General features: G+C 43.3%; 1 protein-coding gene across 6 annotated transcripts in view; it reads right to left on the bottom strand.

The window, feature by feature from the left end:
• PITPNC1 (phosphatidylinositol transfer protein cytoplasmic 1) overlaps positions 1–22,909 on the bottom strand; it is a 266,448-nt gene that overhangs the window by 134,010 nt on the left and 109,529 nt on the right. The window contains exon 2 of one of the 6 annotated variants that reach the window (XM_082373731.1): positions 8,558–8,694. The exons of 3 other annotated variants lie outside the window; for them this stretch is intronic. Coding sequence is in view for 2 of the 3 variants with exons in the window: in XM_082373725.1 (XP_082229851.1) it covers positions 8,591–8,694 (104 nt within the window). In the remaining variant the exon portion in view is untranslated. Of the gene's footprint in view, positions 1–8,557; positions 8,695–9,015; positions 12,617–22,909 lie in introns of those variants that run through there. 2 more of the 6 variants (XM_082373725.1, XM_082373727.1) reach the window with 2 other exon arrangements.

Genomic DNA, 22,909 nt, shown 5'->3' with positions numbered 1-22,909 from the left:
CCGATGGTCTTCAAGGTTTGGCAGCCGATCAACCAACCCATGGGTAGCGGCCGGGAGGTGGGCACGCCGGAGTCTCCCTTTCCACTCTGGCCCTACAGGGTTAAGTGGCGCTGAAGTCCTATTCTGCTTGGCTCAAGACAGGCTCAGACAGGCTAAGGTTTGTGATTTCTGTTCCTTCTTTCTGCCTGATTAACTGCATTGCTGGGCACAAGAGGATTAGATTTCACCTGTCTCTCCCATCGCCTCTCTCAAAGTGTTCAACTCTCCTGGAGGCCTCTGTCCCACAGAATGGTGGTTCTCAAAGGTGGCTGGACGTTAGAGTCACCTGGAAGCTTTAAAAAAAACCCTCCAGATGCCCAGGCCCCACTATGAGTGGAAACTGTGGACCCACCTTTAGGCTGGTCCACAAGGAGGAAAATCTACAGTATCTTTAAGTCCTAGGGCCTTAGTGCAGGGCCTTGCAGGCTGAGATGCCGGAAGTTACATGTGCTTACACGAAATTGATAAAATGGAATAACGTCTAATGTGAACACTTTCCGTGCCGCCTGTATCTTTGAGCCGTTCCATTCTCTTTCTTGCCTCTCTGAAAACCCTGGGGCTAGCAGGCATCTCTTCACCCAGTGAACTTCCAAAGTGACAAAACTAATTTGACGGAGGGGAAAAGAAGAGAGAGAGGAAGGAGGGAGTCAAATGACTTTTGCACCGAGGAAGTCTGCTCAGAATCAGCAGGCAGGGCGATGAGACACTGCTGTGGTCCTTCCACAGATACGGTGTGAAACAAGACACAGTGTCAGCATCATCAAGGCCCGAGGGATGGGGGGAAGGGGCCTGAGTCTGTAGCAGGCTAATGAGGGCTCCAGGTTATTCCCAAAGAGCCCAGGCCAGCAGGTATGCAGGTCCCCTGTCTATGTGCATAAGAGAGAGAAATAGATTTTAAATTAAGGGGGCGTGTATAATGTACAAGTCAACAGTGCAGTCAGTTCCAAAGCTGAGAGGACACACACGTCCAAAGGTCCCTCTTCCATTCTGAGGCAGGTGCCGGGAGGGGAGTGCGAAGAGAATGGGAAAGGCTCTGGTGTGAGGCCAGCCTGAGGGACCAGGCCCAGTAACCATGACAATGGGAACAGCAGCCTTCTGGCTCTTCTCAAAGGGCAGTGCTTCTGGTCTGTGCCACGCCTCTCCCCCAGAAGGGTCTGCATTTAAAATGCTTTTAATGTAACTGTGTGTGTGTGCTGAGGATAAGAGCAGGGAGAGGAGAGAGGAAAATCAAAGATAAAATTTATTTTTAAACAAATTTTGGGATCAGAAACTTGCCTTGGGACTTCCCTGGTGGCGCAATGGTTAAGAATACGCCTGACGATGCGAGGACACGGGTTCAATCCCTGGTCCGGGAAGATCCCACATGCCGCGGAGCAACCAAGCCCGTGTGCCACAACTACTGAGCCTGTGCTCTAGTGCTCGCGACCCACAACTACTGAGCCTGCACACCACAACTGAAGCCAACGTGCCTAGAGCCTGTGCTCCGCAACAAGAGAAGCCCCCGCAATGAGAAGCCCGCGCACCGCAACGAAGAGTAGCCCCCACTCGCCACAACTAGAGAAAGCCCGTGCGCAGCAACGAAGACCCAACGCAGCCAAAAATAAAATGAATAAATAACTTAATAAAAAAAAAAAAAAAAAGAAACTTGCCTTGGCTTCCCCTCTTCCCTTTGCTCATAAAGACTAATACTGTTTCAAGGAGGAAGACAGTGAGAAAAAGTTTACAGATTGGAGATATGTGAGATCAACACTCTACCTTATACGGATGGGCACACAAGCCTGGAACGGCATGTCCAGCTGCCCAGGGGGTGGAGATTTCACTGGCAGTTGCTTTGTACTTGGAGTTCAAAAAAATACGTGTTTACTTACAATGGAATATTACTGTGCCATAAAAAGGAAGGAAGTACTGATACTGATACTGCTTAATGTGTGTTACCAGTTGAATTGTGTTTTCCCAAAATCCATATGTTGAAGTCCCAGTACCTCAGAATGTGACCTTATTTGGAGATAGGGTCCTTACAGAGGTAATCAAATTAAAATGAGGTCATTAGGATGGGCATTAGTCCAATAGGACTGGTTTCCTTACACAAAGGGGCAAGTTGGACATAGAGACACTCATAGGAAGAATACGAGATGAAGCGATGCACGAAGATGGCCATCTACCAGCCAAGGACTGACCTGGAACAGATCCTTCCCTCCCAGCCTTCAGAAGGAACCAGCCCTGCCTGCTGACACTTGATCTTTGACTTCCACCATTCACAACTGTGAGCCCTTACAACTCTGGTTGGTTAAGCCACCCATTCTGTGGTGCTTTGCTATGGCAGCCCGAGCAAACCCATACAATGGGTACGGGGCTTCCTTTTGGGGTGATGAAAGTGTTCTGGATCTGGATAGAGGTGGTGGTTGCACAATATTGTGAATGTACTAGACGCTGCTGAATTGACTTCAAAATGGTTAATTTTGTGTTATGTGATTTGCACCTTGTGGAAAGGGAATGCTGCCGCCATTCCAGTAAACAGTGAATGCCAGTCATCAAGCCATTAGCCACTGTAGCCACACAACCCCCCCCCCCAGCCCCAATGGCGTGCCCTGAGGGGAATTCAGGATGGAGAAAAAAATGTAACATTCTGTGCTTTGGATACTGGCCCTAGATAGTTAAGATGTATATCTAAGGAATCATTTCAATAAGCCCAGACTCTTGCATCTTCCCACACATAAAAAAAACTCCAGGCTTTCCCTGGTGGCACAGTGGTTAAGAATCCGCCTGCCAATGCAGGGGACAAGGGTTCGAGCCCTGGTCCAGGAAGATCCCACATGCCGTGGAGCAACTAAGCCCGTGCGCCACAACTACTGAGCCCATGCGCTGCATCTACTGAAGCCCACGTGCTCTAGAGCCTGTGCTCTGCAACAAGAGAAGCCACCGCAGTGAGAAGCCCGCGCACCGCAACGAAGAGTAGCCCCCACTCACCGCAACTAGAGAAAGCCCGCGTGCAGCAATGAAGACCCTACACAGCCAAAAATAATAAATAAATTAAAAAAAAAATTTATAAAGAAAAACAAAAAAAACTCCTATATATTCTGGCTCCTCCTTTACTTCTTTGGAGTAGTTTCTCAGAGCTCTAGTCCTCAGTAAGCTCCCCAAATACAACTTAACTTGCATCTTTTAGGTTGTGCATTTTTCTTTAGTTGAAAACCTCAATTTTTTTAAAAAAAAGTGTTGACCCCACTTCTGAAGCAGATACCCCTAAGCCAAAATGCTGTCAAGGGCTTTAGTCGGGGGTGGGGGGACTTGACAGAAGGGATGCCTATCCCTGGACCATCTCCAGGAGCTCCAACTCACTCACGCATGAAAATGTATGGGACCAAGGGCGATGCATGACACAGAAAAGCCATTAGCCAGACGCGAGTCAGCCTGGCTGCGCTCAGCTCGATTGCTTCCTGCCCTGTTGAAAGGAAAGGGCCGAGGCAGCCAGAGGCTGATTCACCGCCAGCCAGAGGAGGGCCTCGCTGCCCAGCCTCATTGATCATTCTGGTGGCTCCTGAAAGAGCCATTGCAGGGCAGACACCAGCATTAGCTCACTAAGATGGCGTCAGTCTGTGGGCGACCGACAGACGCTGGATGCAGTAACGTGGGTGACATTGCTGGAGGTGGCGGGACACTCAAGCCCAGACACCGAGGTGGTCAAGGGCCCTGCAGCTGTCACTTTTTTCACTCTCAAGCAAATCAGGCCTGTTCTCCAGGTTGTGGCCATCTGAGCTGGGCCATCCAGAAGCAGAGGTTTTAAACCACAAACTGACTCAAAGACACATGCATCCAGAAGTTCCTCAATTAGAGCGGACAGGGCAGGACAGAGAGTCCTTCAACCATGTCTCAAAATCACCAGAGATACTCCTAAAAATGCTGAATCCTGGGCCATTCCAGCCCTCTTACATTCACACTCTGAGGTACAGGGAAGTTGGGGATCTTACCCAAATACACGCTAAAAGCTGAGAACCACTGCGGCAGAGAGTGGGGAAGGCCTCCATTAGTACTTGCTCAGTACCAGACGGTGCCAAGACCAAAAGGTTCCATCTTTAGGGCACTTGTTTATTCTTTCCTCTTTAACACTGAATTCTTGCAAAGCTCCATCACTAATTTAGTGAGAATACTACATCACAGATCACCAACTCCAAACAAACTTGTATGTGAAATGAAGGCTGCGAAATCCATAGACTCAGAAGGATTCTGAAAACATTGAAGCCAGAGAATCGATAACAGAATTGATAATGATGATGGTGGTGGTGATAGAGTAAAGCTTAACTGATTGCCTATCAGTGTGAGGCACCAATTAGGTGCTTTATATTCATTTCTTAGACTCACAATGATTCAGACAGGTACATATTTACAGATGAGGAAGCTGAGTCTCCGAGAGGCTAGAGACTTCCTCCTGCCACGTGGCTTCTAGGTGGCAGAGCTGGGGTTTGAAGACCATAGGTTGTACTCTTTCTTCTCCACTCAGCTTCAGCCCTTATTTCTCTAACAGGTGAACTGCTTTAACAAACCTAGATCTCATTATGATGAACAAAGAGGGATGGTTCAGAGCCACTGCCTTTGAACTTTGCTATTTCAGAAGATGAGGAACAAAAGTCTGGTATCATTTGAAAGATCAAAGTTGTTTAAACTGTGCACACATATGGAATGGCGGAGGAATTATGCTCTAACTTTGTAAAATCTATTGTTATAACTCCAGAGTTTGGGGTAATCATCATTACAGGCAATCACGATTGGAGACAGCTCTGTGCTGCAGGGCTGAGCCTCCACGAGAGCCATCATCAGAACAGCTACCCCAAATAATTCTCTCTGTAGTCCAAAAAAAAAATCATGGGGATGCAGAGCTTTCCCATTTGCATGCAGCGCTGCATGTTTGATAAAGCTGCAGAACTTGAGGGAAGGCAGAGTTGCATAACATGCCTGGAAAAGCCAAGGGGTTTCATCACCTTGTACTTTTGCAAACTCTGTGACTGGGCACAACCAAGGTACTTAACATAGTTCACCTCAAACCTTGATTTTTAGAAAAGGTGACCCCAAGTCAAAACTCCTGATTATGGTAAAGGATTATTAACTGACCATCACCAACACCTAAATAGCATCCTTGCCGTTAGAAGTACTGGACCCAAAGTTTTAGGTTCAGTAGAACCCTAAGCTTTCACTTAACTGCCCCTTCCCCAATTGCTGAGCTTCAGAGATCTCTGCAAGGCCAGGCTCCCATATTCCCCTCCCTAAAGAACCATTCTAACCATTTTTAAGTGTACAGTTCAGTGGCATTGAGTGCATTCACATGCACTCAATGTGCATGTGAATGTGGGGGTGTCATCTTTCTTCCAATCCCTCCCTTCCTGCCCCCTTTCTCGTCCTTCATTAGTCCCAATACCGTTTTCAAACATCATGATGTGAAAGGTGGGAACCACTGTTTTGCAATAAACATTACTCAGCCTGGATGGAGTTATTCCCTGATGTTATGACTCAGGACTTCAAGGCCCCAGATCGGGAATCAGAATTTACAACTATTTCCACTTCTACCATCAAAACAGACGGATACCACACAATATGACAACCACGGAGAAATACCTGTCCCTCTGACTTAACCTGATATCATGTATGTTTCCATCTTTGAAATGTGCGTGATTCCTGCCTCTCTCACTCTGGCTGTGTGGAGAGAGGAAAGAGCAGAGGGTGATACAAGGTGGCATTCCTGGGAGTTTCCCACATTATTCACATCACGCTTAATGCTTTTCTTGGCTTTTTTCCCCCAGTCTTCTCTACTCTCAATACACGGACCTCAAAGCACAGTGGAGCAATTGCCTCACGATGCCCAAGGAGCCCCCTGAAGAGAGTGCCTGAAAGATAAAACATCACCCAGGACTCCAGCGCATTGCAGTCTTCACGCCAAGTGGTGCCAAAATTGTAATTCCACTCAGGGAAGGGGATGTGATGAGGCCAGATTTTAACAATCTCATATCAGAAAACTAGAGGCTAGAGCCAGCTGTTTTCTAGAATCTCACAGCACAGCTGAGGCAGTGGGACAAATGCTCTGGTCCAGCAGTCGGCAAACTATGTGGCCTGGTGCCTGTGTTTTTAAAATAAAGTTTTATTGGAACACAGCTGTACTCATTCATTCTGTGACTGCTCTCACGATACCACAGCAGATACCGTGTGGTTCAAAGAGCTGAAAATATTTACTATCTGGCCTTTTACAGAAAAAGGTCGCTGACCCCTGTCTAGTGCAGTGCTACTGGGTCCAGCACTAACCAGCGCTGTCCGGGATGGTGGCCACTCGCCATATGTAGCTTATGAGCATTGGAAATGGGGCCTGTGCAATGGAGGACTGAATTTAAAATTTTCTTTCCTTTTAATTAACTTAAACTTTAAAACTGATACTCGATTCAGCTCTAAGAAAACTTTTACACATGTGTGAGACACACCACTCAGTAGACATAAATCTACTGTTTAAACTGAAAATTTTTATGAAATCTCAATTCACATCAGGTACCTCTGATGAAATTTTAGCATCTGGCTTGAGATTGCTTACAAGTGTAAAATGCACACTTAGTAACAACAGCAAAAAACTTAGTAACAACAACAACAAAAGTAAAGCTCATTAATAATTTTTAAATTGATTGCATATGGAAATGATAGTATTTTAAGAGATACAGGGTTAACTAAAATATATTCTTAAAAATAACTTCACCTGTTTCTTTACATATGTGGTTTGCATTTGTGGCTCACATATTTCTATTGGATGGTGCTGGTCTAAGCCCTAAACTTGACCATCAGGGATGGAGAGTCAGGCCATCAATCCATACCAAGACGTCAGAGGCTGGCTGGTCAGGTCAAGGGTTTCCATGTGTTTCCAAGCTAGCGAGGTAGAGCACTGGTGATAAGGGATGCACTTGGAGAAGCTCTCCCTTTCTGAGGACCGGCATTACCTGGACCTCCAGAGGGGTGATAATTGTTCACTGTGTGCTATGGTGGAAAGCACTGCAGTTTTAAAATTGAAAACCTGCAGCCAAAGTCCTGATTCTGCCTTTGATGAGTTTTGTAACCCTAGACAATTTGCTTAACTGAGCCACAGTTTCTTATCATTAAAATGGGACTAAGAAAACACCTCATGGGACATGGTGAGAATCAAATGAGAAAAAAAACTTACAAATTAATATGCTTTATAAGATGTAAAACTGTACGCTGTAGCTATGGCTCCTTCTGTTTGGCAACACATCTGACTGGGAGGTGAAGATCTGTTTCATTTGTTTCCATTTTGCTACAGTTCTATACAGGCTAAGAGAACAAGGCATCTGCCATACACACCCCTACAATGCAAAATTCAGGGAAAACCTGACCATCAGCCCAAGACCATCATTTCCTTCTGCAAAAATTGTATTAGATGGTAGTCAGATCAAACACTTCCCAAAACATTATAAAAAACTTGGGAACATCCACTTATATGATGTCCCTAGGGCAGTCAAATTCACAGAGACAGAAAGTAGAATGGTGGTTGCCAGCAGGGGTGGGGAGTTAACGCTTAATAGGACAGAGTTTCTGTGTGGGATGATGAAAAAGTTCTGGGGATGGATGGATGGTGTTGATATTTGCAAAACAATGGGAATGCACTCAATGCCACTGAACTGTACACTTAAAAATGGTTAGAATGGTAAACTTTATGTGATGTATATTTCATCACAATTCTTTAAAAAACCTGGAACATGTCATTTTCCCCTGTCGCTTACTTACTTCACGCCTCAAGGTGGCCATCTATCAGTGATTCTATTTTTATGATTATGAAAAAGCTTTTTTTAGGACAGGGACTTTTATATTTGATGGATCTTTGGTTTGGAAGCTTATTTGAAGGTGTTGAGCCAAGGTGACAGAACTATAAAATGACTTCCCCCAGAGACAATGTTGCATGAGACGCCCGATGCCTGCCATGCCAGGGGAGATGCCCGGCTCGCTCTGCCCTAAACTTAAATGTCTTTGACATTAGCAATCTGGAGGATTCCTGTTGCTGACGTTCCCAAGCAACACGGTGCTGACTGTGACAGTGTTACAGACAAACACCCTGACAGAAGGGAAAGAGTGATTAACCGAATACAAATGCATCCTGATCCCGCCAACCTTAACGAGGGTCACTGAGAACCCCAGCTCCTTATTGAACAGGACTGTCAGAGTTCACAGCCCAGCCCCTCCATTTGCCTGGGAGCAACTCTACAACAAGCCCAATTCCATTTCCTTTATTCCGTTGGGAAGGTATGGTGTGTATTTTTACCTCCAAGGGCTGGATCTGATTTGGGTTCTGCAAAGACATGACTGGTTCGCCCCACCAGTCTTTCTGGCTCTGCGATTCAAATGTCCAGATTTCTCCATGTAGACAAGTGAGGTTTAAAAAAAAAAAGGTGTAAAGTTCCTTGGTGTTTCGTCAGCTCTCTCCCTGCCAGGTCAATAAAGCACGAAAACCAATATCCGATCCCACAAAGAAAATACAAACCTGCAGCTCATATTTCAGGATATCAGTGCATCATCACATATTTATCTTTTCTCCCGGATCTTTATAAGCAGCTGTCAGAGGTGCCTTGTTTATTACGTAATACTGTGTCATAATGTCAGGGTGCAGGAATGAAAAAGCTGATAAAAAGATTTAAGAAGGAGCTGGGTTATTGACATTTAATTCAAAAATCCACCTTCTGTGACAAACTAATATAAACAGCATTGTAGGCTGGTGCTTAACCCATTCTAAGTTTTGGACTAAACTGAATAGAAATAGAGCAACTCAATGCCAAGGGAAGGGCTCAGGGTATGCTTCGTGCTGGTGCAAGCAGAACTCTACGCCTGTGACTGTACAAAACCGCAAATTGTTTCTAGTACACTCAGCTGTCCAGCAGCATAATCCACTTGACCGAGTACGGGAGGGTATAGTACATGAAAAGTAAGAGTGCACATTTAAAAAAAATAAGTTTATTTATTTATTTTATTTTTGGCTGTGTTGGGTCTTCGTTGCTGCACACGGGCTTTCTCTAGTTGCGGTGAGCGGGGGCTACTCTTCGTTGTGGTGCGCGGGCTTCTCACTGCGGTGGCTTCTCTTGTTGCGGAGCACGGGCTCAGCTGCTCCGCGGCATGTGGGATCTTCCCGGACCACAGCTCGAACCCGTGTCCCCTGCACTGGCAGGAGGATTCTTAACCACTGCGCCACCAGGGAAGTCCCAAGAGAGCACATCTTAACTGCTCCTTCCAACACTGACTCATCCTTGGGGGTGGTATTCTAGCCCTGAGAACTCATTTGATGCACAAATTGAAAAGCCAAAATGATAACACGCAGTGAGTAGAGGCTACTTTATAAGCATCGGCTCAGGCAAGAGGTGTCATCCCCTGGTACTGATAAATGAGAAGCTGAACACGTTAGCCATTAGAGAGCAGCATGAAAAGCCACAAAGAGAGCAAAGACAGGAACTGCCAGAACTCAGTTCAAAACTACAAGGGTAGCTGGCCCTTGAGGAAGAACATGGGATTTCTCCAGATGTTGGCTGGGGGACACTCTTGGTCCCTTCTCCTTCGTGCACTGAACAAACAGAGTACATCAGGCTCTGTAGATACTGGAGGCAGAGCGATGAACAAGGTCGACCTGGTCTCCGGCGAAGAGGAGGGTTTCCTGAGTTCCACCTCGAAGACACAAGGCTGTGAGCTGAAGGAACTTGAGGCTGACATAAAAGCCATTGGACCATTTGCCAAGAAATGTGAAACCAACTGCAACTCAAGTAAATGGAGAGGTTTGGTAACAGGGCTGACTTTTAGAAAGCAATCAAGGCTCTTGTGTTTACTACAAAGCAGAAACCCACAGCCAATCACAAGACCAAAAAGGGAGAAAACTAAGACAGAACTTTCCCGGAAATATATCCTGCACCGTCTCCTTGCCACACCCGGTCGTGTCAGTGCTCATCTCCTTAACATTGGCCTCATAACCAGAGGTGTTTCTAGGAGAGTGGTCTATCTTTATGCGGGTAACAGGCTCTTTCCAGAATTAGAAAAGCCCCTGTTTGTGAAGCCTGTTGGACCTACCAATCCTTCAGGAAAATGATGGGTGGCATCAAGAGATGCTGTTGTTCTGGTTAAAGCTAGAAATACACTCGTAGGAATGACAGCAATTAGTTTTAGTGTCTTTGAGAAATTCTGAGAGCAGAAGAGCACACTGAATGCGAAAAGAAGCACTTGCTGCTTCATGTACAATTGAACAATGGGAGCTCTTAATGTTTTGAAAGAATTATTCAAGACACTTCATGCCTAGAACAAGAAGACCTCAGTAATATTTGAAGGTCACTGAACCCCTCTGCTTGCTTAAGTGCTAGCTGACACGGCAGGTGGTTTCAGGGTTCTGCTAACTCTCTAGCAATGATGAGAGAGAGTTATGACCAAGTTATATCTGTGGTTCAAAGTCTGGAAAATTCCAGCATCTGCCTTCACCCCACTTTGGAGGAGTGGCCCCAGGTTTCACATGCCTGCAGTGGTACCTGTAGCCCATAGGTAGCCGTAGGGTATGTGGCTGGGTGTAGGGAAGGCACCATTCTCCTAAGCAATAGCAGCCTACGGGTGTTTCTTCCTTGGTAAAAAGAAGCAGATAACTGATGGAGAAAAGTATATGGTTGTCAACTCCTGCTCTCCTGAGACAGTTCATGAAGACAGGCAGAACAGAGTAAATTGGGTACATTTCCAGGAATTGCTACATTTAAAAATCTATCTTTTTCAGATACATCCACCCCGATGTTCACAGCAACACTACTCACAAGCCAAGACATGGAAGCAACCTAAATGTCCATCGACAGATGAATGGATAAAGAAGATGTGTTATATATATACACACACACGATGGACTGCTACTCAGCCATAAAAAAGAATGAAATAATGCCATTTGCAGCAACATGGATGGACCCAGAGATGATCATACTAAGTGAAGTAAGTCAGAAAGAGAAAGACAAATATCATATGATATCGCTTATATGTGGAATCTAAAATATGACACAAATGAACTTATCTACGAAACAGAAACAGACTCACAGACATAGACAACAGACCTGTGGTTGCTAAAGGGGGAGTAGAGGAGGGATGGAGTGGGAGTTTGGGATTAGCAGATGCAAACTATTATATAGGATGGATGAACGACAAGGCCCTACTGTACAGCACAGGGGACTATGTTCAATATCCTATAATAAACTGTAATGGAAAAGAATATGAAAAAGAATATATATAATATATGTGTGTGCATGTAACTGAATCACTTTGCTATACATCAGAAACTAATACAACATTATAAATCAACTATACTTCAATAAAATTACAAATAAATAAATAACTTTCTGATGCATCTCAGACTTATTCTAATGACCCAGAGAGAGATTCCATCAAGCGGGACTTTTAAGGCCGAGTGGTGGCCCTGTTCTTGCTCTGTCAACAGTCAGTAATCCTCCATCTCTGTGTGTATTCTCCTAAGGGAGGCAACGCCATGATGAAATAAATACAATTCACTGTGTTTTCAAAGAGTGGGGAGAAAAAAGAACACAGAGACAAAATGATGAACCAGAGTGTTGTTCCTCACAGGATTCTTTTTTTCATTTTTTAATTGTGGTAAAATATAGTTAACAAAATTTACCATTTTAGCCATTTTTAAATGTAGAATTCAGTTGCATTAAGTTCATTCATAATTGTTGTGCAACCGACACCACCTTCCATTTCTGAACTTTTTCATCATTTCAGAAAGAAACTCTGTCCCCATTAGATAGCAATTCCGGTCCTCCTCCCTAGTAACCTCTAATCTACTTCCTGTCTATGAATGTGTCTATTCTAGATACCTCATGTAAGTGAAATCACACAATGTGCGTCCTTTCTTGATGGGCTTTTTCACTTTAGCATAATGTTTTCAAGGTTCATCCATGTTGTAGTATGTGTCAGAATTCCATTCCTTTTTAAGGCTGAAAAACATTCCATTGTATGTGTATACCATGGATGCTTATTCATTCAACTGCTGATGGGTATTTGGGTTGCTTCTACCCTCTGGCTATTATTGTGACCAATGCTGCTATGAACATTGGTATACAAGTATCTGTTTGAGTTCACACCTAGATGTGGATTTGCTGGATCATATGATAATTCTATGTTTAACTTTTTAAGGAACCACCAAACTGTTTTCCACAGCAGCTGCACCATTTTATTCCCAGCAACAATGCACAAGGATTCCAGTTTCTCCACATCCTTGCCAACACTGGTTACTTTCCATTTTTTGTTTGTTTTTCAATAATAGCCATCCTAATGGGTGTGATGTGGTCACATGATGTTGTAAAGTCAACGCTAATTTCTTTCTTGGATCTCACTGTTGTAAGGCTCTCTTTAGGTGGTGCTTGGGCATGTCAAATCTGTCTTCCAAATAAGTACTTGAGACAGCCCTGGGAGAGATTTCAACTCTACCATTTATTTAAATCAGAAGACCTTTCTGATAAAGCACTGATGAACTGAGGTGGCTATTTTTCAGGGGGTTGGAGGGTGTCCCTTTGAAATGCTCTGCCTGCAAACAGAAGATGAAAATGCAATAAATCCCTTTAAGTAAAAAGGCCCCAACATATTCATAATAGTTAAGTCACTATGGTGTAGGGTACCACAAAGAGACAGCCATGAATTATTACCTTAGGGAGTCCAGGGGTGGTGGTGGGCATGACCTGAAAAGACACTTCTATTTCTCTTATAGAAGCTGCTTTCAGGATTATTTTGATGGCCCAGCCAGGAATGTAGTAAATTATAGAATCACAATGTAGAAGGCAGCAAACAGTCTTGCAGAATTTACTTATGAATCAAACGTGTATGACTTATATTCAAAGATTTGAGGTAAAAAATCCACTCTGGGTAATTTGCCTTTTTCATGTTTTTCTTATAGTTTAAGTCACTCTCTATTCTATTTTAGGTGATAGCTACTCTTGAAAAAGTAATCTTGGAAATAACTTTAGACTGCAGTGGATTTAAGTAGTTTCTCATACTTGCTAGTTGTGTTTGTTTGTTTTTTTAAGTATACAATTCAGTAGTTTTTAGTATATTCACAAGGCTATGCAACTGTCTCCACTATCTAATTCCAGAATATTTTCATCATCCCCAAAAGAAACTCCACACCCATTAGCGGTAACTCCCCGTTCTCCCCTCCTCCCAGCCCCTGGCAACCACTAATCTACCTTCAGTCACTGTGGATATGCTCATTCTGGACATTCCATATAAATGGAATCATACAGTATGTGGCTTTTTGTGACTGACTTCTTTCACTTAGCATACTGTGTTTTTTTAAATTGAAGTATAGTTGATTTACAATGTTGTGTTAATTTCTGGTATACAGAAAAGTGATTCAGTTATACATATATATTCTTTATCATACTTTTTCCATTATGGTTTATCACAGGATATTGAATATAGCTCCCTGTGCTATACAATAGGACCTTGTTGTTTATCCATTCTGTATATAATAGTTTGCACCTGTTAATCCCAAACTCCCACTCCATCTCTCCTCCACCCCCACCCACCCCTGCAACCATAAGTATGTTCTCTATGTCTGTTGGTCTGTTTCTGTTTTGTAGATAAGTTCATTTGTGTCATATTTTAGATTCCACATATAAGTGATATCGTATGATATTTGTCTTTCTCTTTCTGACTTACTTCACTTAGTATGATCATCTCTAGGTCCATCCATGTTGCTGCAAATGGCATTATTTCATTCTTTTTTATGGCTGAGTAGTATTCCATTGTATATACATACCACCTCTTATTTACCCATTCATCCGCCAACCTAAATGGACATTTAGGTTGTTTCCATGTCTTGGCTATGGTGAACAGTGCTAGCGTAATGTTTTTAAGATTCATCCAGGTTGTAGCATGTATCAGTATTTCCTTCCTTTTTTACTGCCAAATAATATTCCATTGTACGGCTATCCCACATCTGTTCATTTATCACTTGATAGATATTTGGGTTATTTCCACTTTTTGGCTATTACAAGTAATACCGCAATGAACATATATGTATGAATCTTTGTGTGGACTTGTGTCCATGTCTGTTGGGTAGATATCTAGGGGTGGACTTGCTGGGTCATATGATAACTCTATGTTTAACCTTTTGAGGAACTGCCAGACCGTTTTCCACAGCTGGTACACCATTTGACATTCCCACCAATAATGTCTCATACTTACTTTCGATAATTTTAAGTTACTTGTAGAAAGTCAAACAAGTGACTTCAAAAACCAAGAATAAATTATGGGACAAGTGTGGCCTTGCTTGCTCATGTCACCATATTTGAAACTTGGGCACGTCTGATGAACAGACATCCTGGGCAACTGTCCAGGCTCATGGTGTCTTTTCATTAATCTGCGGGGACAACAAAGAGCTAAGTATGACACTACAGACAATTAGGAGCCAAGATAGCAGATCCAAAGGTACTAATTATACGACACATACGGAAAGTGTGCAAGGGTTAGAAAGGGAGCGGCACAGGCTAGAGCTGTCCAGGAGGGCATCACACAGGAAATGAGGCTTGACCTGTGTGTGGACAGGCATTAGCCTGTTAAGAAGGAAGCGGGAAGTCACAGCCTGCAAATAAATCCTGGGCATTTACTTGCTCACAGCAAAACCTCACTACTTCCTAGGGCCTCTGAAGGTGCACACAGAAATAATAATAAAAGCTGCCACACAAAAGGGTGTGGAGAAAAGGGAATGCTCCTGCACTGTTGGTGGGAATGTAAATTGGTGCAGCCACTATGGAGGACAGTATGGAGGTTCCTTAAAAAACTAAAAATAGAGTTACCATATGATCCAGCAATCCCACTCCTGGGCATATATCTGGAAAAGACAAAAACTCTAATTCAAAAAGATACATGCACCCTTATGTTCACAGCAGCACTATTTACAATAGCCAAGACATGGAAGCAACCTAAATGTTCACCAACAGAGGAATGGATTAAGAAGATGTGGTATATATATATACACAATGGAATACTACTCAGCCATAGAAAAGAATGAAATAATGCCATTTGCAGCAACATGAATGGACCTAGAGATTATCATACTAAGTAAGTCAGACAAAGACAAATATCATATGAAATCACTTATATGTGAAATCTAAAAAAATGATACAAATGAACTTATTTACAAAACAGAAATAAACTCACATAGAAAACACACTCGTGGTGACCAAAGGGGAAAGGTGGGGGGATAAATTAGGAGTTTGGGGTTAACAAATACACAACTACTACATATAAAATAGCTAAGCAACAAGGATTTATTGCGTAGCAGAGGGAACTATATTCAGTATCTTGTAATAACCTATAATGGAAAAGAATCTGAAAAAACTCAATCGTCTTGCTGTACACCAGAAACAAACACAACATTGTAAATCAACTATACTTCAATAAAAAGTTGTTTGTTTTGGAAAAAAAGCAAAGAAGAAAAATGCTGCTACACGGTGCTAACTTTTCTGGGGTCAGCATGGTCCTAAAGCATTCGTACTTATTTAATCCTCACAGCAACTCTATGAGATAGTAGTATTTTTATCCCTGTTTTACAAATGAAGAAACTGGTGCACAGAGAAGTTGAGTAACTTGCCCAACTTCACCCAGCTAGAAAGTAGCAGAGGTGGGATTTGAACCCAGGCGGTCGAGCTCCAGGATTTACCATCCCTTGTCTCTGGCATTAATCTCCTCAGTCACTTGCTTGACATGAAAAGCTATTTATTTATAAGTCTGGGTGAAAGTACCCTGGGAAGTAAAGTGATTTTCCTCACTCTTTCATGCTGCTGACAGTTTTAGGTGGATATTAGGAGTTTTTTAAGAGGTGGGAGATGGCAGTGCCAACGAGAGCAAGCAGAGAAGGAGGTCACGGTAAGTTACCAGGGGGGACAAAATTAGCAGCTAAGAGCCCAAGGTTCTTGGCCCTGCTCCTGGAAACTCTTCCTCCTACACAAATTCTGACACACGGCAATTAAAGGAAGCATACCCATCCATACAAGTCCTTGAGATTTTAAAGTAAAAATTAAAATTAATGAGTCCATCTAATTTGGACTCACAAAACACGTGGGTGGAAGAAATTCCTGAAGCTGACAGCTGATGTGACAGTTATTTCATGAAAAGGAATAGAACTTCCCTGCCTGCTTTCAGATTTGAATGTTTCCATATGTGATTGTAAACCTTAGCCTGAAACAATGTGCAGGACAGAAGCTGAATATAGATATTCTGGGGAGAAAATCCCTTCAGCTTCCCCAGTCAAGCTGATGTGAGGGAAAGTGAGATGAAATATCCACTTCTCTTCACCCTTCTTGAGAGTCCAAGGCAGCGGGCTCAGACGCTCTTACCAATTGAAATTAGATTCCTAAAGGCATTGTGGAAAACAAGAATTGCATACTCAAAGGCTTCATTAAACTACTGCAGTCATCTGAATCTAAATACACACTGAAGTGATAGATGCTACCCTTTTGGCTCCATCCCCCCTCCCCAAGAAATGTAAAATCTGACTTACATGTATATCCCTAGTGATCAACCTTATAGGACAGTCCGTAAGGCAAACCACAAACTCCTGTCCTCACTCCTAGAATGAGGAAAAGACTCTAACATTGAAAAATCACATCTTTCCTGGTTTTCCTCCTCTTTGGCAAGCCTCCTCCCCATTCCCAGAGGAAGACATTTCCAGAACTTCTGACAACCCTCAGAGGAGGAAGGCCTTCCTCCCTCCTCTTGGGCAGATGGTATTTGCATACTGACATATTGTAAATCTAGTCACCCAGGTAACAGGCTCCCGTTAGCAACAGCACAACGAAGGTCAGCTTGATTCCTTCTAAAATTAGAAGTCAGACCAATCGGATTTTTAATTGTTCAAGGTAGGATGCCCTGTTAGATGGCAAATCCAATTCTGAAAGTGAATTTTTCAATTGGGAGATTCAGCACAAATTAATAAGGGCAAGTTGGCGGGCCAAGGGCAGGGGGTAAAAAAGGCAAGTTGGAGCATTTCAACACGATAATAACATAGGTTCTGACATGTGGAAGATTTTGGCTCTGTGACTTTCCTGTTTCTGTGAATAATCCTTCTACGACTCCAGTGTCCGTTAGTAGATGCGTTCTCGACCTTGCATCTCCCTTAACCTTCACAGGCAATTGGTCATTAACGACTGGTAATTCCATGCCAGCTATCTCAGGCCTTCCACAGTTGGCCAACTCCAACTCCACCGTGGTCCCCTGTCTCTGCCTCATCTCTCCCTCCCTCACAGTCAAACCGCTTGGCACTAAGACCCATCTTTTCCATCCTCTTTTGTCTTGGCCCACACAGATCCCTCCTACCTGGGATTTGCTCCCTTCTTTTCTTTCCCTGACCATGGACAAGGGTCTCGGATGGGCTTCAAGGAGTGCATGAATTGTGCACAATTCCCCCCACTGTTAACTTCTCAAAAGAGCCACCTCCCTGCAAAATGTTAAGAGCCACCAGCTATCTAATTACAGATGGTATCTACACTGGCATTTCCCAAAATGACTTTAAGGAACGTCAGTTCCATAGGATGTTAGTTAAATAGTGGGGAGAAAAGAGCGTCTCACTCACATAAGCTTGGGAAACACTAGGTCAAGCAGGTCGGACGGGTGTTTTTAACGTGGGCCTTTGCTGCACCTTAGCTGTACGGACGTGCACTGTGCACCACTGATTTCACGGGAGACGCTTTCTCAGCAGACACTTCTCAATGTCCCCTCGGTGGCCCCTAGGAAAGCTGGGCTTTACTTCTAATCACAGCTACCAAGTCATGCACTGCTTTGTGTTAGTTCCTCCATTACTCTTTTGAGCTATTTATTTTTTACTCCATATTTTTAACAATTGTTAGGAATCATATCATTGCACTTATCACCTTACGTAGTGCTCATTTTATATCATTTTATATCCATCTCTCCTATTAACTGGAAGTCACTTGAGAGTGGAGTACACACCTTGATATCATATCCCCAGTGACAAACTGACCAGAGCTTAGATGCTCAGTATATGTCAAATGAATGACTGAAGGAATGAATGATTGAGCTTATCTCCCCAACTGGATGACAAGTTCCTTCAGAACATAAACTACATTTTAAACCTCCTATGTTCCCATAGCACCTAGAAAACAGCTTTTCATATGGCAAAAGAGTCAATAAAATTATGAAAATTTAAATCCATTAGAGAATATTTATCAAACACCAATTATGCCCTGGGCACCAAGGTTATTTAAATGATAAAGTACAGTCCCTGCAGTCAGGGAGCTTAGATTCTGGTATGGGAAACAGACATATAAACAAAAAATGATGATAAAATGTAAATACTTGAAAAGGAAGCACAGGCTGCCTGGGAACACAGGATAGAGCCCTCGTGTATGCCTGTGGAAGCCGGGAGGGGTCAGTGCTGTGATGCTGAGATTTGATGAGGGATCTGCCACTGGGGCCTGACCACCCAGGTCCTCAACCGGCCGTGCTGAGCCACACTTCGGGGGGAAACTGGACAAGACGCTGCTCAAGCTGAGGCATGATCACACTTGCTCTGTCCTCAGCCCCAACAGGGGCTCCAAGCCCAGTGAGCGGGCCTCCCCGCCGGCAACTGGTGGGCCCTGTTGCCCAGGGAGAGCTGTCCTGGGGGTGAGAGCCAGGCACGCAGCCTGGCTTCACTGTCCTCAAGTCCACAGCCAAAGCTTGACCCTCTATGTCTTACCACTTTGAGAGTTAAGGACGGGCAGTCCAAAGAAAGGAACATACCAAGGGAAAAGAATGGAAGCACTTCTCTCCTCCCTGAGAAGGAGGGCACAGCTGGTCTCATTCGCCCTCTTGGCCTTCAGCCCACGAATGCCGGGACTCCTAACCCTCAGTTTTATGGGGAAAGCTGAGGATCCTAAGAGGCAGCATGCCAAGAAAGACAGATCATGTCCCTGGACACAAAGCCAGTAAACGTTCCTCCCCTTGATCCATCCAAAAAGGTTCTCCTGCTCTTTGCAGGAGGAGGGGCGGGGGGTGCGGGGTAGAACAACCCAACACCTAGGCCTCGGTATCTTTTCAAACTTCCGAGTTAAGGTTGAGAATCACTGGGGAAAAGGAGCAGAGAGGGCCCTTAAACGCCCAGTAGAGGCAGGTTGTTAGGACGGATTCATATAGAATTCATATCTCTATTGTCTCCAGGGGCAGGTTAGGTCAATGAATGAACATCATGGCTAAAATGAACAGACTGGGGCTTCCCTGATGGCGCAGTGGTTAAGAATCCGCCTGCCAATGCAGGGGACATGGGTTCGAGCCCTGGTCAGGGAAGATCCCACATGCCGCAGAGCAACTAAGCCCATGTGCCACAACTACTGAGCCTGCGCTCTAGAGCCCGCGAGCCACAACTACTGAAGCCCGTGCACCTAGAGTCCGTGCTCTGCAACAAAAGAGGCCACCGCAATGAGAAGCCCGTGCACCGCAAGGAAGAGTAGCCCCTGCTCGCTGCAACTAGAGAAAGCCTGTGCGCAGCAACGAAGACCCAACTCAGACAAAAATAAATAAATAAATAAATTTAAAAATAAAATAAAATGAACAGATTCACTTTCTTGGCAAATTAAACACATGGGGCAATCCTTCACTTATACATAGAAATATGTTCAATATAATATTTTTGTCTTAGTTTCCCACTTTTAGTAGAGACATGGGTACCAGGATATATTAAGGAAAACAATAAGCCAAGTATGATGATGAATTATAAATGATAACCAGCTGCATGGGAGAGGGAAAGGGGAAGAACCGGTGGGGGGAGAGGGGTGGCAACAGGAACCTGGAGAACCCACGCCCCGTCTAAAGGGGGCGCAGCGACCCAGCTCTGGTGGATGCTAGTCAACATTTCCTATTACTCAAGAAAAGCTGAAAATATAGATTTTTATATGAACATCCTACTTCTAAATGTTGGCCAAAATTAAAAAACAACTCATAACACTCTATAAACATGAGAAACTGGTGAGCTACATTTAGCCACATTAGTTTGTAACCTCTGATTACATGTAACTCAGTTACAATAAAGAGAGAAAACAGATGTGCACAAGCAGAATAATACTGGAAAGTGTTATATTCAGAGCCAAGCTGCCTCATTAATGTTTGAACCCCAACACAATTATGGGAATACAGAAGATGTAAGAACACTGTAAATGTTTTAGCATAGTTCCATTTTCAAAGGTTTTCTCCATATCCTCACCATCTCAATACTGATACTGGCTAGGAAGCATAATTTAGAAAACAAGAGTACACTTTATTATAGCAATAATAACAATAGTTAGTGTTTCCTGAACGTTTACACTGTATGAAGCAAGGACTAAATGCTTTACCTAACAATTATCCCATTTAATCCTGAAGGCAACCCTTTGTTGTAAGCAAAATTACCATCTCAGTTTTCAGATGAGGAAACTGGGGCATAGAGAAGTTAGGAAAATTATCAAAAGTCACACAAATATGTGGAGCAGCTGGGACTCACCCCAGGTCTCTCCCACCAAAAGTCCTGGGCTGGACATCACTCCTTCCAGCTCTGAGGCAGGAAGTGGCAGTCAGCACAGGGGTCTGAAGAGAGGGAACAGATTTCCCATCCTGGCAGGTAGAGCATAGAAATGAGGAATTGAAGTGCACAGCCAAGTAGAAGCCGGGGAAGGACTCAAAGAAATACAAATGGCCGATAAACAAATGAAAAATGTTCAACCTCAAGTATTCAGTATCACTACAGAATTTTACAATGGGAAGACATGTAAAAAAAAATCTTTTTAACACAAACTAAAACTTCTCACCTATCAGATTAGTAAAGATGAAAAAGGTTTGCCAGTGTTGGTGAGGTGGAGGGAATAGACCCTTGATCACACTGGTGGGAGAGCGAAGTGATTAAATCCTTTAGGAAGATGATTTTGTCTATTAAAATTTAAGATGTTTATATCATTTGACCTAGTTACTCTACCCAGGAATTTTTCCTAGAGAAACTCTTTTGCAATTGTGCAAAGATTTATATGCTTCAGATTATTCATGGCTTCATTATATGCAATAGCACAAAGCTGGAAAAACTCCAATTGTCTATCAATGCGACCAGCTAGATAAATCAAGGTACATCCAAATAATGAAATACAATACAGCCATTAAATCATGAAATAGATCTCTACTTGCCAAAATGGAAAGAAGCCCCAGATGCATAGTTAAGTGGGAAAAAAAAAAAAAAAAGCTGCAAACAGTAGGTATAGCAGGAGTTTCAGTAAAGTGCACACACATCTATTAGTATATGAATGGGGGAAAAAACTAAAAAAATTATATAGTCAATTGTTAACGATAATTACCTAAGAGAGGATTGTGGGAAATGTACTTCTGTAAGGTTTGAAGTTTTTATAAAAAGTATGTGTTTTTCAATTAAAGAAATAAATTGGTATGGAAAAGGTGACCCTATGCTGAAATTGCAAGGCAGGATTCCTATTCCTGGGGTGTACGGTAGACAGAATTAGAAAGGGATCTGAGGGTGTTTATTGACATGGGCAGCTGCACGGGTTGTGTACTGCACAAGAGCACCCTCTTGAGTTGTACAGGGCTTGGGGCATTAGATAGGGTCTTGAAACAAGAACTCAGAAAGGTAACCAAAGCAAGAGTCTTGGCATCTACGCAGGACAGGAGGTTATCAGAAGGTGGCCCAGAGAAGAGAGGTAGAAGTTACCCAAAATAGGGAGAAACTCCTATCTTTTCAAAGTAATTTGCAAAGCTCTGCATAAAGTGAGACTGTGTACTTAGAATTGTTGAAGTAAATCTGCCTCCAATTTGAGTGGATTGTGTCCTAGAATTTCCTTTTCAGGCTAAAGTGTTTTGAAGCTCCCATAGAAATAATATCATTAGGTCAGCCTGGGGAAGGCTAACTGACCCACAGTTTTCCTACATAAAAGCCCAACCACCATTTCTAATAATGTTTCTTAAAAAGAAATGCATTGAGTTCCAGCAGTGTGTGAGGAAATGAGGAACTTAATTCCTCTTCCTTGCCCTCAAATAGTGGAATGTTCCCCAAAGTATGTTCCTCTTACATCTAAAGGATGTGAATATTATGTTCCACTTTAAAACATTTTTTTCCCCTTTTGATCAGAGAGCTCCATAATCAAATAAGTCTGAGAGAAACTGGTTCAAACCAAGTTGAACAAGTTTTATTTTATTTTATCTTATTTTAGTTTTTAATTGTGGTAAAATATACATCACAGAAAATTTACCATTTTAACCATTTTAAAGTATACCATTCAGTGGCATTAATTACTGCCACAGTATGGTGCAACTATCTCCAGAACTTTTTCACCATCCCAAACAGAAACTCTTTACCCATGAAACACTAACTCGCCATCCCCCTCCCACCCCCCCACCCCTGGCAGCCACCATTCTACTTCCTATCTCTATGAATTTGCCTATTCTAAGTACTTCATATAAGTGGAATCATACAATAGTTGTCCCTCTGTATGTTTTGTAAGGACACTGAGGTTTCCGGCTCAGTTAACTGGTAGGATGGGGAAAAGGGGACTATGTTCCGGGGCTCGAGGGAGGAGGAGGAGAAGCAGACTTCAGAAGGAAGACAGAAGTTTCTGTGAGGTTGAGGAGTCAGGAAGCAACTAGGTGAAGGTGACCTCGACATAATTAAACACATACTGGTTTGGAGTCCATAAAAAAGACCTAGGCTGGACCACTGAAATGGACAGCATCCTGAAGGATGGTAGAGCCAAGGTAGAATAGGGATGGGAGGCAGGACCCAGCAGCATCCAACAATTAGGGGGAGAGGAAGGAAGAAAGCCTGGGGAACACAACTGAGAAGGCTCAGCCAGAG

Source organism: Balaenoptera borealis, assembly GCF_965194805.1.
Source record: "Balaenoptera borealis genome assembly, chromosome: 20".
NCBI classification, from domain to species: Eukaryota; Metazoa; Chordata; class Mammalia; order Artiodactyla; family Balaenopteridae; genus Balaenoptera; species Balaenoptera borealis.
This window is presented reverse-complemented; position numbering and strand designations above follow the sequence as displayed.